Source organism: Catharus ustulatus, chromosome 20, assembly GCF_009819885.2.
Source record: "Catharus ustulatus isolate bCatUst1 chromosome 20, bCatUst1.pri.v2, whole genome shotgun sequence".
In the NCBI taxonomy this organism is placed as follows: Eukaryota; Metazoa; Chordata; class Aves; order Passeriformes; family Turdidae; genus Catharus; species Catharus ustulatus.
Genome location: NC_046240.1, coordinates 3,133,309 through 3,150,858, shown reverse-complemented (window position 1 = coordinate 3,150,858; position 17,550 = coordinate 3,133,309). Strand labels below are relative to the sequence as shown.

The following is a 17,550-nucleotide window of genomic DNA, read 5'->3' as shown; positions in this document are numbered from 1 at the left end:
TTACAAAAATTGTACTGTGTTTTATTTGTTTTAAATGGCACTTTTATGTATAAAAACCTGAGGTGAAAAAACTTGTGGCATCTGTTGCCTTCAGCTGTGTTACCTGGGTTAGGAAATCACAGAGTAGTCAGCCTGATTCCATCCTGCTTCCACTGCACCAACAAGGTTAGTGGCTGTTTTTTTGTAGCAGATCTATTTCTGTTGTACATCTGAGACCTTGGACTCATTCTCAACACATTTCTCCCAAATAACAAGTGATAGGAAAGAGGAAATGGCTTTAAGTTGCACCAAGGAAGGTTTAAATTGATATTGGAAAAGAATACTTCACTCAAAGGTTTCTGAAGCCTTGCATAGGCTACCCAGGGCATTGGTGCAGTCACCATCACTGGTTTTTACCATCTGTGAAAACCTAGATTTAAAAGATGTGTTAAAAAGGGTTTAGTTTAAAAGGTTTTAACACCTTTAAAAGGGTTAGGTTGATCTTGGCAGTGGTTGGACTCAATGATCTTAAAGGTCTTTTCTGACCTAAACAATTCTGTGATTCAATAATATGAAAAGTCTTCAAGAAAACAGTGTTTTAACAGTAGTTGTGTTAAGATTCTCTGAAACTGCCTCATCTGGTCTGAGGTTCTTGAGTGACTATTCAGCTGAACAGATGTTCAGAATATTCTTTAGCTTCCTTGCAGCCAGCTCTGATACCACAGGCTTGCATGCCCAGAGATGAGGAATGGCTCTGGAGGTGCTGGGCTGCCTGCAGGTGGTTGCAGTGCTCTCTGTATCTCAGCACACCTTGTGTTTATTGGCCCTTGGGGTTCCATCCCCTGGATGTGCCGGGATGTTCGTCAGCGACTCCCACGCCGGGCAGTGCGGTGCCTGCGACGTGCTGCACACCCAGCCTGCCTCTGAGCTCATCCCTGCAGCCTCTGGAGAGGCTGGCTGGCTGTGGAGCACGTCAGCTGTGGCAGCCCAGCAGATTTAGGAGCTTGGAGCAGCAGGCAGTGTCAGTTGAAGCAGCACCTTCCGAGTTTCGGCTTTTCCAGCAGAGTAAGGGAGCCCGCAGGTGTTGACAGGTGCTGGGCAGAAGAGAAACTCGTCTCATTTCAAAGACCTTTAAGGTTGTAACTAATCTTGATGGTTTCAGGGCAAATGTGTTTCTTGGCATTCATCTGCCTGAAAGAGTTTTTCAGGCATATGAGCTTAATCAGCAAAGACCTGCAGCTTTGCAACAGTTCTTCCAGTTTCAGACGGTTTTGTGCATCCAGGACCTGGGTGGCTCTGAGATCGTGCTGCTCTGTCCTCTGAAGAGCTGTAAGGTGAAATTCTCCTGCTACAAACTGAAGTCACTGGGAAAGCTTTGAGTTCCATAAAGCCAGGGTTTCACCTGTAGCATTCTGTGATAGAATACAACGTGGCGTATGAATTTACCTTGGTGTTTCTCAAGTTAGTGTGGTTTATGCTGTGCATCTTGAAGGGTTGGCCATGAAAACTTTGTTAATCTATTCAACTGTGCTCAGGGATTTCTCTTTCCCCCCTTGTGTCCTCTCTGACAAAGCCATTCTGTACCTGCAAAACCCAGGGAATGTGCAATCTGGACCCTTAAAGAATCCTCAGTTCTATTTAGGACAAAGAGTTCCCAAGAAAATGCTTGGTTGCTGTTCGTATGGAGGTGAAATACATGTTCTCAGCTTTCCCAAAATCCAGTATTTACAACTCTTCCAGTACTTTTAACTTCAGATTTGAATATCTGTGAAAACATAGATGCTTTTTAATTCTGAACAGCTTCAGTTACTGTTATTTTTATTACCTTAAAGAGGAATTCTGGCCTTCTCACAAAAAGCAGCAGGCTTAAAATAAATCCACAAAAGTGCTTTGAACTTCTTTATGCCCTGAGAACAGCACTGTCACTGGTTCTGACTCAAGCCAATGTAATTATAAAATAGATACTGTCATTCTTAGGTCAGTAATGTTAATTTGTCAGTTCTGTAAGGGATTATATATTTTATTTTCCACACATAAATTGTGACTCACCCCAGGATGTTTCTAGGAGAGAAGCATTGCTGTGGAGCTGCACACATGAAGGAATGCTTAGGAGCTTGTGGAACCTGGGCACTGCATCAGTCAATTTGCAAATTGAATTAATAATTAAAGCTTAAAACAGGTACATCTAATAATGTGATGCAACTTGTGGATGTGTCTTTGGAATAAAAAAGAAAGAATACTGACTGTACAGCAAAATTCAGAATCTCTGAATTAGGTAGATCCGTATCTTTTTAATTTAGTGAAATACTGTGGAGTGAGATAAAGTTAATAGAAAGATGTGCATCATGTTTGACAAACCAAGCACTGACTGAGGAAAGATCTTGGATTCCGATAGAATTCTTGGTTCTTAAAAGTGAAATGTGCATGAGCTGTGGAAAGGGGGAAAAATTGCTGTATTGGTGGACATAGAGAGTGTCTGGGCAAGAACCAAGTGGGGAAGCTTTGCAGAGGAGCACACACAGGTCATGGTGACACCCAGGAGGGACTGGGTTGGAGTTTGTGGAAGAGTTGCTATGCAAATCCCTGTCACCCTTCTGCATTCTTGCATGGGGACAGCAATCCTCAGAGAGGCTCTAAACTCTGGAGTTAAGTGCAGTTGGTGAAACGCCAGAGGAAGGGATAGCACTCAAATTATTACCATCAGCACAGCTTGAAGTGGCCTGACTTCCTTCTTGGCAGTGCAAGGAAATGGAGAAGAGCAGCCTTTGTGAGTCAGTTCTTGCTTTGTAGTTGGAACAGAGCAGTCCATATCTGAATCCCTGCATCAGCAGACTCTGCTGCACACCAAACACATTTGCAAGGTGATTATTTTATACTCATTTGCAGTAAGGCTAAAGACAAAAGGCAAGGAATGGGTGAAGGCAAAATAAAGGGGAAAAGAAGTGTGGAAGAGGAAACCAGGCTTGCTACATCAGTCACCTGCTTTTGCTGCTGTCTCCACTCCTTGCATTGCCTTTTTTGTTTTCTAATTTAAATTTTTTAGAAGCTGGAGAGCAGACAGGATGGCAGGAAGGTGGGGTAGACAATACCCAGACCTTATCAGCATGAGGATGTAGAATCTGTGCTTGCTTCCTCCAATGATAAACTGAGCTGGGGATTATTAAATTCAGCCTAATGTATATTGATTGTGGAAAGCAGAAATTTCTCAATTAAAGGAAGTGCTGACCTATGGCAAATGAGAATATTGTGGAGTTGGCATCTCTGCATTACCTGAAACACCAGTGAAATTGTTGAGCAGTCATAAATCTGGAGCATGTTACAGAGGGGATCTCCTTGGAGGTGGAATGGAAAAACGTGTTTGAAGAATGTTCAGCCTTTTGAAGCTCATAGAAAGGGATAAATTGGAGAACAAGTTGTAAGAGTTGTTAGAATTGCTAAGCTGGCCTTCTGAGCACAGCTACTAATTTTATTGTGGAGAGGGAGGAGGAGAGGAGGGAAGAAAATGTTTAAAATAAACAAAAAACAAGAAGCAAATAAACAGGTCTTTGTTGTTGCTCCCCTTGCTGGAGGTTCTGCTGGAGCATGGACAGGCAAACAGGTGATTAAGGGTTTGGCACACCTCAGGGAGGAAATATTCCAGCAGAAGTGAAGGGAGACAATAAAGAGTCAAGGGAGGAAATATCCAAAGGAAGGGGAGGTCAAAGGTTCACAAAATGGAGCAGTGAAGCCACAGAGGGTGACACTGAGTGACACCTCGGGCATTGCCTCGGGGATGGGATCCAGACAAGCAGCAGACAGTGCTCAGTGGGGTGAGGAGAAGTCTCTGCCCACAGCCAGGAGAACTGAAACAGGCCCTGCCATTTCCAGGATGCTTTTCCCTCTCCCCACTCTCTGCCCAGTCCAGATTTTCTTCTCTCAGTGCTGCTACTGGCCAGGCTCATGTTCAGACAGAGGAACTGGGCTGAAGTCTGAGCTGGTGAAGCCATCCTTGAGGAGCACACCTTTACCTCAGGAGGGTCTGAAGTGGCTTGAGCCATTTATTTCTCTCCCTTTTCTGATGTGTTTCTTGTGATAAACACAAAATCCACCTGGGAGGGGGCTTGAGCAGGAAAGAGAAGGGTGATAAATCTCAGTAAGAGAGGAAAGCAGTTAACATGTGAAAATGGGAACTGGGAAGTTTCTATTCAGTTTTACAGAGATGATTTTATTTAAAAATTGCATGTAGTTCCTTTTCACCTGTGGAAATCAGAACCTGGTAGAGATGGATTGGAAAGTCCTTTGGTCAATCTCATGGGTTTGGAATGTATCTGAAACAAGTGGAAAGAAAAGAATGAACTTGATGGTCTTTTTATTATTCACATTGAAGATTAGGAAGACTGGGAGTGCATTTTTGCAAGAAGAAAAGTTAATATTCAGGAGAGGTTTGTATTAATCACAATGAAGTCAAGAAAAGTTGATTTAAAAGGAAGCAGAATTGATCCAATACAAAACCACGGGTATTCTGTGCTCTGCTTCCATTCTGAAATGGTTTTGAGGTGTTTTTGCTTCACTGTGGGCAATATTCACTCAGGTTGCTGAAGGCTCTTTCTGTTTTGCAGGGGTTTAGGTGGAGAACTGATGAGACCAGCTGGTGAGTACCACAGCTGGGGTGGGACAGCACCAGAGGTGCCCTGAGGAATTTGGCTGTTTATGTGTTTCCAGGTCGTTTTGCATATGTTGTGTTGAATGTATAAGTAAAGTCTGCACAGTAATTAAAAACTACAAACTTTAGAGACCAATCAGCAGATGGGTGCACCAGGACATGGGGTGCCAACACACTTGGAGTAACTCTGTGTAAGGGCTGGAGTTGGTTCTGGGCTGTGTCCTTCTGTTGTTATACACAGTGAAGTTTTTTCAGGATTGAGCTGTCTTCCTTCAGTGATTTACTCAGATTCTCTGCAGAAGGAGACAGAAGCCATGGTGAAAATCATGATTTTATCATGTATGCACAGAAGTGAAGCATAAAGACCATACAGTCTGTGGGGAGTGTGGCATCACAGAAAAGATGGATTTTGAAGATTGTTCCATGCTGTAAAAAGGAAGGGTGTTGCAGGAAGAAGTAGGCTGGGTGGATGAGGAAATGATGCCAACTTGGTTCCCTGCTTGTGAGTTGAATGAAGGAAGTGCTGCAGAGCAGATTCCAACGTGGAAGATCTGAAGCCATCCAGACCTTGTGGTAAAAGAGCTTCAGTACTGAGGTGGAAGAGCAAGGGGATTTGAGTGAGATTACAGCTGTATGACATGAAAATGCAAGCTGAAGGAATATTTTTTTTGTGATATGTTTTAGCTTTTAAGCAGCTGAACATTTCCTGGTTTTGGAGAAGTACAAATGGCAGTATTTTGGCATGATACAACTGTGTAGGTGGAATAAGAGAAGAATTGAAAATGTTCCACAAATTGCCTGCATGTCTAATGAAGATGATGGGCTCAACCACAATAGAGCACAAAGAAGTGCAGAGAACTACAGAGGAACCCCGAGAGACTTGGGTTTAGTCACATTGCACTTAACCTTGTCTGTGAATAAATATAGCACAGAGAAGCTGCCACACAGTATTGAGAGGATTTTGTGTGACATTGCCATAGTGAGGAGTGAATTCAAGAGTAGATTTGGAGCCCAGTAAGTTATTATAAATGAAGATCATGAGCTGTGTACAGAGCCCAGAGGAGGAGTCAAAAACCAAGTTGTGGGAGGAGTGGAAAAGAAAATGATGGCATTACTTTCTAGAGCATCTTCTTCTGTCCTTTCCCTCCTCTCCACTAACTCTGAAGCAGCCAGGCAGTGAGATGGAGCTACACCAATCTCATTTATTTAAACTGAAACTCAGGAGGTGAAAGATAGATAATGGTATTCCCCAAGTGCTGAAGTTTCGTTTGAGCAGTACAGTCAATCTGTTGGACAGAAAATTTGCAGTGTTTGCTGTGTTAATCTCCATTCCCCAAAAAAGCCTCAAAGCATTAAAAAAACCCCAATTCTCAAAGTGGGTTTGTAAGCATAGAACTCTTACAAGTTTATAGATTAAAAATAATAAGGCCTTTATTATTGAAAGGATGTCCTCATGTATTCCAAATATCAAAGGAAATAAAGCTGCATCCAGTTTCATAGCTCCCAGCTCTGTGCAGTGAACAAATGCCACTCCTTGGAGGTTCAAAAACAATGTGAATAAGAAGTAGGAAAACCTGTCACATATATTTGAATAATTTTTAGTGGCTGTAGTATTATCCTTGTCTAAGTTGGTTTGTATCACTGATACTACACTGACATTTCCAGACTGTATGGCAAAGAAAAAGTGGCTGATATGTGTGTGCACACCTTGAATAGCAGAGGGGGAAAGCATCCCAAAGGATGTTTTGATCCCAAAAACAAAGGATTTGCATGAATGATGAGACTAACTCATGTCAGAGGAGAGTTACTGCCTTACTGCCTCATAGTGATTTTTGTAGAAATGTAATTTCCTTTCAGTGTTGAATTTCCCTTATTTTGAATATCTATTTTAAAATACTTTTTCAATTTAAAATTAATACTAATGTAACTTCCTGTGGTTGTCTCTTCAAAATTGCTACAATTACTCTTTTCTGGGGGAGTATTTAACTTTTTACCAAACTTTTTCTCTTACAGTCTGCACTTTAATTGAAAAGTTGTCGCTATCAAAAATGCCATTCAGAGGAGATCCAATAATTGGTATGTCCTATTTTAAATAACCTTCCATGCCTGTGATAACTCTTCATTAAAGTAAAATACTAACAAATCATGCTTTTCAAAGAAGCAAAATTAATGGACTTGGGTGGCCTGACACATTAAAGAATACCAAAAAGATAGACAAATACTGCAGCAGATGCTGATGCAATTTGAAGTTTTGGGTTTTAGCTGTTAACTTGACAATAAACAGAATGTGCAGAACTCAGCATCACCAGGCATGGGGTGTTCACTGTGGGCATGGTTATCCAGTCTGGAGGAGCTGGACTGGGAGTCACAGCCTTGCTTAGTTTGGAAATCCAAGGACACAGGCTGATCTGTATAATTGCTGGTCTGTGGAAAAGTTAAATGGAGAGTGTTGAAGTTCAGAAAGCAAGAAAAGCTAAAGTTGTTTATGTTCCTTGCTGTTCCAGGTGGTTGGCAGTGGTTAATCAATGACAGTCTAAGACATCTCACTCTTGTTTCCAGTGCTGCACGACAGCATATAAAGGTACAATAATTTCTCCTCCTTCATGTGCTCCCATGAAATACAGAAATAAAAATCCTTCTGCTTTCCTTGGGTGGATTAGCCTTGGGACCTTATTGGTTCTTGAATGCTTGTTTCTTAGATGTGTGAGAAGGGGTATTTAAAAAGTATATTTTGAATTCCTCAAAGTTCCAGTGGACATTTCTGAGTAATACTTGAGCAGTTGTCCCAAAGGTTGTTCCTGTCTGTACCCTGGACAGGGTGAGGAGTCACTGGTGGTGCTGGGAGCTGCTCCCTGGTGGCTCTGGTTACATTTACAGGGTGTTTTGCTTCTCTTCTGATGTACCAGCAGTAGGTGTGGTTTCAGAGAACTCTTGTGACAATTAAAAATGCTCTGGATGATGTCCACAGGTATGAGGGCATTTGGTAACTCTGCAAACATTGGTGTGAGGAACCAGAGTTATTCAGGACAAGGAGCTTAAATTTTCCAATAAACTCTGCTGCAAATCCTTGTTCTGTGCTCTCAGACTGCTCTGATTCTGAAAATTAAATCCATTGCTGCTTTATTTACATCATCTTAATACCTCCAGTTATTCACTTCAGTTTTCCCAAGAAATCCCATGGCAGTTTGATCTTGTGCTCTTAAATGTTCTGCTGAATTATGAAGGCAATTTCTGTCTGCCCTGCTAGAGCTTACAGACAATCTGAATTTAACATACTGTGTTCATTGTGTTAGGTTTCAGTAATAAGATAAAAAGACATTTCAGGTACCTTGCAGCTCATCTTTTAAAGTTTTCCTTGGGAGACAGAGGAGACTGGAGTGTATCCAAATCACTGAAGGAAATTTTAAAAAGAAATTTGAATTCTTAGGATATTCTTTTGGCATTAACAATTTATTCAAAGTGCTGGTATGTCTTATAACTGCATCTTCTAAACCAAAAGCTTAGAAGAATTAATTACAGGCTGTAGAGAATTTTGGCTTGTTTGGTAAACATCATTAAAGCCAAGCAAAGTGTATTTAGTAAATGGCAATTCTCACTTATTTCTGTTTCTCTTTTAGAGAGAAATAATTTTAAGGGCAATGCTTAAGATGTTGAAAATTAATTTTTTTTTTTTTTCTTCTGACATAAAGTATTATCCTCCAGTTTAACTTCATACATTTAAGGTGAAAAATGTTTAATTTAGAAAATGAAATATCTGAGCAATCTGGTCTGCTCCCAGGCATCCCTGCCCATGGCAGAGTTGGATAATTAGGCCTTTAAAGGTCCCTGATCTACAGCACTTAGATAATTCTGCATATTTTGCTACTGTGATGCCTGTGGTAGTTAGAATATTGTTTAGGTGAGTGCTGGTTTTCTTTCAAGTCTTTGATTTTGCATGGGGAACTTGTCTGAGGTGTCTTTGAGGGCAGAATGAATCAACTGGGCAGGATTTCTGTTACATTTCAGATTTCTTGTACCTGGAGAACACGAGTGTTAATAAGTATTGTTGCTGTTAATATGAAGTGAACAATGCATAGCTTTTGTGTGCTTTCAGATTTATTATAATTTGGGGTAACAGCATATTATCAGCTGAAAAGTATAATTCAGCCATAAATTCTATGAAAAAAACCTAGTATGTGCTTTCTGAAATAGCAGCTGAGTTATTCTGTGTTCTCTGTCAGTAACTAAAACCACTCTAAAAATGAAGAGGCTCAGGTATAATACACAACATTGATCCTTTTCTAAACCAATTAAAATCAGGACACAAGGCCTCTGATCCTGGATGTTTGGGCTTTTTTGTTTATATCCTTCAGTCCATGTTCTTTTCTGTGTTTCCTTTCTGTAGCTCCCTGGGGAAATAGGGTTTGTTTCTTGTCAGTCTGGCTTTAGTATGTGGAAAATGAAATAATGACTTGTGTGTTTTGTAATGCTGTGTCATCCTGGAGGTCTTTCATCTGAACTGAAAATACATTTCATACATTACTGTGATTGTCTTAAATACTAATTTAGCATACTGGTCATATTGAAGGAATAAGATAAAAATCTTTTTCATTACATAAGTTTCCTTACTAAACCAGTATGGGAAAGAAATAATAAGAAAGGAAGTGCCAGAATCTGAAAGGAGTTGTTTTATTGTTGTTTTTTTCTTTAAATCCACTTTATTTTTCCTTAAAAATTCTAAGAGCACATGAGGTGAGTGAATGTGTTTGTGTGCCTCTGTTGCAGGAATCTGCAGTGTCTGCACTGGCTGCCCTGTGCAATGAATTTTACATCAACGAGAGGGGAGAAGCTGATCCAGCTCTGCAGGGTAATGATTCATGTTTAACATAGAGGCACAGAATACTGGGCTGGACCAAACTTGCACTTTGGAGGTATTGCACATGATGGGGAGGGGCATCACTGCTTTTAAAGGAACTTAAAATTCTGCAGGAAGAAATTACTGACAGCTGAAAGTTGTCTGAAAAATGACAGCTGGAACTGTAGGAAGTGTCTCAGGGGTTTTGGTGGCTGGAGGTGAATAGAAGGTACCACCATAATAATATGAGACAAATTTATGTTGATTTTCTATTTCATACTGTAAAGCAAAGAAACAAAAATTGTGTGTTTCTAAAAGCCTAAATTTTAACAAAGTGAATCTTTTTCACATCCTATTTTGATAAACTCTGCCAGAGATCATCGCTGATTTACAGAAGAATTGCTAAGAGATAAGAAAAGGATAGAAAAGGACACCCAGAGTTCTGGTAAAAGTTCATATGTTTGTGTTTTGGTCAGCAGTACAGGAGGAGGCTTAAACTTCTCTTAGGGGCATATGAATCAGCATCTTTTTTTATACTACTTTTCTTGTACCTGTCTTTGTTTTAAGGATCAGATTGTATCATGACCATCAGAGATAAATTACTGGATTGTACAGATAAATATTTTAAGAATAACAACATTTATATTCTTGGTTTTCAAATTTAACAGTGAATTTACATATACTTAATAAAATATTGATTTGTTTTTTTATTTTTTGCCATTATTAAATCAGGTAACAAAATACCTTATTATTTATTTGTCTTAGAGTTGTTCCCAAAATGAACTTGATGTCAATCACCTAAGTATTTACATGCAGTCCATGCCTCAAAGACTGAACTATAAAAGCAGCCTATCCTGATTTTAAGATACTTTATATAATGCCAGATCTCTGTGTTTTTGTAAAAGAAAAAAACCCAATCTCAAACAAACCCAAACTCCAAAATGGCCCTTTCCCTCCTGCAGTTTGGCCCTGCCTGCCAGATTCTTTGTGGGCAGCATGGGAAGATGTGATATGGAACCAAGGCAGGTAAAATCCCCACAAGCTCAGGGAAGGCTCATGTGTAAAACCAGAACGTGCTGGGCAGGAGGAGGCAATGCTGAGTCAAAGCAAACAAGCTAAAAACGAGTTGAAAAGTTGATAGGTCAAGTTGTATGTAAGGATGAATTTCAAGTTTCTGTAAAAGATTCTGGAACACTCAGGCAGGTGCCCAAAGGAAGAAGGGATCTGCTGGGGGCACAAGCTCTTGTTGCTGTACTCGTTTAGGCTCCTCACTGTTTCTTCCTGGATTTTAGGTTAATTTTTCATCTTTTCATTGTGCTTGAAGTGACCATGGCAATGTGGCTGTGATGGTCTAGGGACACAATTAGGTCAAATTTGTAGATACAGGCAAAATTTCTTATTGGACTTTCTGAAGCAGAATTGTGAATTGACAATTTTTCGGTTCTAGAAAACTCTCTGGTCAGCTCCATCTTGAATGCCCTTTTTATTTGGCCTTGACTGCACTGGGCCCTGCTCCACACATGGTCACAGAAGTGCCATTAGCATCTTGTAAAAAAACAAACCAAAAAAAGTGTGTTTTATCTCTGTACTGATAAAACTTGGGCATTTCATGCCTGTTTGTTGTGGGACTGAAATCCAGCAGTAAAAGTCCTCCCCATAGTGTGGGTATGTGTGGAAGCTGCAGTGCAGATACTCAGCACAGTGCAGGTGCCTTAGATAAATCAATAAAGCAGGTTGGGACATGATCAAGGAGATTAGGGGGAAAAAAAAGGCTCTTGGTAGAATTTACCCAGTGTTTCACTGTTGCTTGATGATCAAAATGAAAACACCAATCAAAGGTGCTTTAGCAATTTGACATTCTGGATCTGTCCTTATAAGGCTGCAGTTTTATTGAATCATTACTTTTGCCTCTGTTTGTTTTGACCTTTTCTTTGTTTTTTCTTTTCCTGTCTTAATGTGTTCTGGTTTAGTTTTGCTGACTTTCTCTTTTTTAATATTCTTTCAGGATGGGTTGTGTGGAATTAATATTGTAGACACTTCATAGGCCCAGTTGGTTTATGAAGCTGAAGGCTCTTAGAAGAATATTAACATTTACATTACACTTTCCACCATAATTACTGAGTGGTTATAAGTCAAGAGCTGCTTGTTTGCTCGTTGCTGTGTCATTTGGCTAAAATGTCGATCTTAAATTTACATCACTCCAAGTGGAGACTGTCACAGCCTCACTGTTTAAGATCTTCTTGCTGTCACAGCAAACACTGCATCTTCCTATGGCCTCAGGACTCCTTCCACCCTGTGGTTTGGGAAGTTGAAATAACAGATGTGCTTATCTGGAGGTGTTGCTCACCTCTGCCCAGGGACTGGGCCCTGATGGGAGGGATGAGCTGGGGCCTGCCCATTGCACTGGGGTTTGAAAGAAAGATGAATTATGATGAATGGGGAGTTTCTTATGGCAACTCTTCTTTCTTCCTCTAGCAAATATTGCTCAACCATTTCAACCTTAGATTACAGTAAGCAGTGGCACAATTATGTAATCTTCCCAGGATCTCTGGTTCTTTTTCTTTGAGGATTAAATAGTGTCTCTCCAGTAGAGGGATTGATAAGACCACCTTGCTCCTGAATCAGAGCTGCTGATTTAGTGTTTATTGCAGCTGTCCTGGAGAAGATTTTCTGGAGTACTTTGGGTTTTTCTGCATTTTACAGGAGAGTTTGATGTGAAAAATTGAGTAAAAGAAGTGTTGTCTGTAAGTCTGAGGTAAAAGCTCAGCAGAAATGTGAACTTGTTCCTGGCTTTTTGTTTTTTTGTACACCCTCATTCTCTCTTTGCTATCACTTTACATGTTTGGTGAGGCTCCTTCCATGCCCATCTGGGTTTATTCTTGTGCCTTTTGACTCTGCTGCTGTTTGCTGGGTCCTGTGCCAGCCCACAGAACCAAAGGGGGCATTTCTTCTTGAGCTTTCTCCTCCAAAACACTCAACTTCATTAATGTCCCACTATGAAAAATCATGTGGAATTATCTCACTGTTTGGGTATGATCTGTGTGTGTGCCTTAGCAGGACTCCAATCAGGAGGTTTCTGAGGGAAAACTGGTAAAACAACTGACCTTCACCAACCTGGGGATCTCCTGCCTAACACAGAACTCTTACCCAATGATAGAAAATGGTGACCTATAAATATAAAAAGAACTTGCTCCCCTGTGCTTATGCTTATTATTTGGATGTCTAAAATTTGATAACTCTTTAAAATAGAGAAGTTTGTCTTTTCTCTCTCTGAAACAGTAGACTTAGTCTAAATACAAAGTCAGATTTTTAGACAGAAAACATGAATTCACACATGTAAAAGTGAACATCTTAAAATTTTTATCCTTTTCCTGTAGAAAATTAAGGTATTCTGCATTTTAGTTTAACAAATTACAACATTTTCCAACTGCTTTGTTAAGGAGATCTTTTCCTTTTTTCTTTCCTTAGCCAAATATGAAATTATAATGATGTGGAGGTTTCTTTTCACTCTGCAATTGTGTTTCTTCCAGATGAGCTGGTGACACAGTACGTTTCAGAACTACAAAACACAGAGGAAATGATTCGTTGTGGCTTTTCACGAGCTCTTGGGGCCCTTCCAAGATTTCTGCTGAAGGGCAGGCTCCAGCAGGTGAGAAAATAGGATCATGGTAATGAGAAGAGGGCACAAGGCATTTTGAGTGAAACCTGTGACTGTAATCAAATAAATAATAATGATCATAATTAAAGGTCTTTGTCAAAGGGGTTTGAATGCTAATGTACAGAAAATCATCATGAGTTGAGCTTGCCATAGTTTCTGATAATTAATGTTTAGTCCTGCTTTAGTAGAGTTAATGGAAAAGCCAGAGTTCAATTATCCCTTTGCTATGGGCCATTGGTCCAAGGGAGGAGAGAGGTGTGCAGGGCACTCCTGGTGAGGATCCAAACCCTGCTGCCTGCTTGGTTCTTCCAGACAGGATTGAACTCATTCTACTGTGATATCTAAATTTAATGTAGGATTTATATCTCTCAATCTTTGTATTTTTTCAGGTTTTGGAAGGTCTAAAAAAAGTTACAATAATTTCCCCTGAAGATGTGAGCTTTGCTGAATCCAGGAGAGATGCCTTAATAGCAATTGCAAAGTATGTTTCTCATCCCTGCTTTTGTCTGAGTTTTAAATCTCTCTGTAGAAGCTTTTCCTGTCCATTCTGCTGGGAGCACAAGTCTTAAAATCAGTTACTGTCACACACACATCTTGAGTGTATGTCCATTACTCAGTTTATTTTTGATTCTGAGGATTACCACACACCTGACTATGGACTGCAGCTTTGATGGTGCTGTCAGTTTTTTATCAGTTAACTGATTACCTAGAGTATATTTTAATGTTTGCCTTTCTCATGGGCTGCAATTTAATGAGCTTTACTGAACAGGAAAAATATGGTTTTTCCACAATCTTAAAAAAATTGGATTGATGTAAAGAAATTGTGCCTTTTATTTAAAGAAATATTTTCAATGTTTAATGTCACAATGCAGTTAATAACATACATTAATATTTTATTCTCTTAAACTGTTACACTGCTAAAACCCCCATGTCTTCAAGGTAAAGAAATTGAATATCAGGTTCTTCCTGACCTCATTTAATGAGAGTTCAGAGACTGACAGGTACTGAAGCATGTTCCTTTTTGTGGTGTTATAGATGTGAAAACAATCCACTTCCCTGCTGAGCTCTTGGCTTTGCCAGTGTTCCCTTGAACCCAAGCACTGCTCAGAAATCCTCAGGTCAAATACAACACAGAAATATTCCTCATTCCATCTGTAGCAGATGTTACAGGTGTTGGGAATTCTATTAAACAGCATAACAAAGCTTGATCCTAATTGCCTCCCATCCTTTCTTTCCCTCTTTTTTTGAAGGGTTTGCCAGACAGTGGGTGTGAAGGGAGATGGATCCCAGCAGGAATATGTCTGCAAGGATAATGTTGATCAGATTTACGCCACGCTGCTCACCGGCGTCACCGACTACACCACCGACAGCAGGGGTGATGTTGGAGGATGGTAAGGTGGGGCTAAAATCCAGGGCCAGCTTTAAGGTCTAATGAAAAACTGATGTGTTTTCAAAACCTCTTAGAAGGAAGAGGTTTGAGATTTGAGCCTAGGTAGGAATTAGAAATGCACAGCAGGAAGAGAAGTGGAAAGGTGGAGCTGACAAGTTTTGGTTGTCCTTCCTCAGTGGTTGGGAATATGGGGACTGATGTGTTCAAAACCCAAGTTAAGCCTTTTTCTGATTCTGTGGGTGACATCAGTTCCTTTTAGTGAATACCAGGAATGTGTACAACTGCAAAACAGGGATGAAAACATCACTTCTCTTTTTTTGAAACAACACATTTGGTCCTGCCTCATCTCTCCTGCTGCACATTCCTGTTGTGGGGATGTTTTGCCAGGAGAGGGAGCAGCTGCATAATATGTTGAGAGGGATAAAAACTCTCAACTGTGCTGCAGCATCACCACATCTTTTCTATGTTTGGGGTTTCAGTGATTCCAGCTATGAGACTGCAAGAACCAATCATAAGTCTGTAGGAATATGTCTGCTGCTGTGAAATCTGTAGCATAGGTAGATTAATAACTTTTATAAACTTAATAAGATTAATAAGGTCTTAGTAATATTAAGTGTATTAGTAGTCTTATTTTCATGGAATTCCTCAGTCTTCAAGGCCCCCCTAATATACAAGGAAATTTCAGTGTGTAAGACTGCATTCCCCTGAATGCTCTGTATTCCTTCAGTAACAGTGATCTGCAAAGGCAATTTCAGAATTCATGACTGGAAATGCTTGTGTCCTTCTTCGGGTTTGTGTTTCCTTTCCAAAGGAGCTCTAATTGGGGATGTGTCAGCACTTACTGATTGGAAGTTCCTGCCAGCTTTGAATGGGAGAGATCATGAAGAGTTCATGTTATTCATGCCATCCTGTAGAATTAACAAGCACAGAAATATGGACCTTACAAACCAAAGATAATCCTGTCAGGGTGCTTTTCTGCACATATTGATGAGCAAAATATGCCCATCCTGAAGTAGTACTTGTTAATAAAAAGCATTCAATTATCCTAATTCAGGAACAAGTCCAGTATCTGCAGTTTTAAAATACTTTTGATGCTGTGTGGAAGCATCAGAGCAGTAACACTCAGTATAGAGAAGCCATGAACTCTGTAAATGAATGTGAAAATTTTAGTTGGCTTTTATTTGTTGGCAGTTGATTTTGGATAAAATGCTGGTTTTGAAAAGGCTGCTTAATTTTATTATCTGAATCCATAATTTTATTTTGAAAGTGTGCAGACACATGTTGCTTTTAGATATGAAGAATCAGCCTTGTTTAACCTGTGGGTGATGCTGTTTGTGTGGTATGGTAATGAAGTGGTAAAATACGTGTATTTGACCTGTCTGGCAGCTTCATGAAGTATCTCAGGGTACAGAGATGTATGTCCAGGATTTTAAATTAACAACTTATTGATAATTCAGTTGCTTGAAAAGTATGGTAAGAAATCATTCTGCTGTTGAAAACATTTTGTTATTTTCCCAGTTTATTGAAGAAGTTCTTGTCCCACAGCACCGAGCACATGGAGTGTGTGAGTGGATTGTGTCAGTCATACCTGTGCAGAGTGTCTGTATGAAATCAGTGCTTCAGCCAGTCACTGCCTTCTTCCTTGCAGGCTGTTTCCAGCAGTGCTGTATGAAGAGGAAAGTGGCCATGCCCATCCCTGGCCAGGCCCAGCATGGTGACACGTGCTGCCCAACTGGCAACTTTTTGGTTAGGCTCAGATTTGTTCTGTCCTGTTTAGAGCTCTGTCCTACTCAGTGTCATTATTTCATTTGCTAGCCCCAGTTTGCATTAAAACAGGAAAAAAAAAAGTTAATGACAGTGCCATTCTCCTTTCCAGGATTCCTCCTTAGGCTTGAACGGGGCAGATGCTGTGAAGTACATTTGTGATCACCATGTGGGATGGGAGCTGCTGCAGCACAGCCTGTAACCACCTCTTGTCTTGTGTGAAAAGCTGTGATTGTGCTTTTTTTCAATGTGGCCCATGCTGGATTGTTCCTTGCCAGTGATCATGGGCAAGGAGCAGCCAAACCACAGTCAGACCTTGCTGGTTGTGCTCTGCAGAGATCTGTCAGATCTCACCAGCTCCAGCCTGGGCTGTAGTAATTCTAAATAGCTTCTCTGTCTTTGCACAGGAAGGGAAGTGTCAGTTCTGTAGCACAAAGCAGAAGAAAGGTGCTTTGTGCCATGTTATCACTGGGCACTTCTCTAAGTTTACTGCAATATTTACAAACGTGTTGGAAAAGTTCATGGCACAAATAATCCAGACTGCTCTCAGCCTTAGCTGAGGTTTGTGTGCTTGGATTTTCCCTGTTTCCTGTAGTGGTATTCAGCTTCTCTGGATACAGCTAGTACATTTTACAGATGGTAAAATTGTTGTACAGCAGGGAAATAGTAACACAGGGCATGAAATCAGAGATCAGGTGGTGTTTGACATTTCCTTAGAAGAGAAAACAAGGATGCAAACTAGTGAGGATCAGGAGCAGGTCATTCCAGCTTGCACAAGGAAGGAGCTTGGCTTTCCCTGCTATCAGAGGAGCAGGAGGGAAGTGAATGTGTCTCTAACACAAGACAGGGCCAGGTGCAGCTGACAGAAAATGCAGGAGCAATAATACAGGGTGGGGAGGCAGAGAGAAGGAAGAGATACTGAGCTTTGTGTTTTCAAAGCCAGGTGAGATACTGAAGGAGATGAGGACCTGGCTAAGTGTAATTAGGTATTCAGCTTAACTTCCACATCTGAGAGCTCCCACTGCAGTTCCCCACAGCTATTGTTTATCCTTCATCTGTGTCTTCATTTCAAAACAAAACAAAACATAGTGGAACTTTCAAAGAAATCCTGAGGAAATTAAATTCCCAACATCCATTAAAATACAAATGTTCTTTGAGCACCACACATACTTTTTTTTTGCTTCTTTGGGCAATTCCAGCCAAAATGAAGTCAAGAAACATGTAAATCAGAGGGGGAAGGGGGATCCTTTCTCATGGCAAACTCCTGGCTGCAGAAGGCTTTT

General features: G+C 40.4%; 1 protein-coding gene across 1 annotated transcript in view; it reads left to right on the top strand.

Annotated features, from left to right (window-relative positions):
- TBCD (tubulin folding cofactor D) overlaps positions 1–17,550 on the top strand; it is a 114,506-nt gene that overhangs the window by 74,338 nt on the left and 22,618 nt on the right. Inside the window, exons 23-29 of the mRNA XM_033076432.2 lie at positions 4,578–4,609; positions 6,635–6,697; positions 7,126–7,202; positions 9,386–9,467; positions 12,986–13,104; positions 13,503–13,594; positions 14,364–14,504. Of these exons, the coding sequence (XP_032932323.1) occupies positions 4,578–4,609; positions 6,635–6,697; positions 7,126–7,202; positions 9,386–9,467; positions 12,986–13,104; positions 13,503–13,594; positions 14,364–14,504 (606 nt within the window). The remainder of the gene's footprint in view (positions 1–4,577; positions 4,610–6,634; positions 6,698–7,125; positions 7,203–9,385; positions 9,468–12,985; positions 13,105–13,502; positions 13,595–14,363; positions 14,505–17,550) is intronic.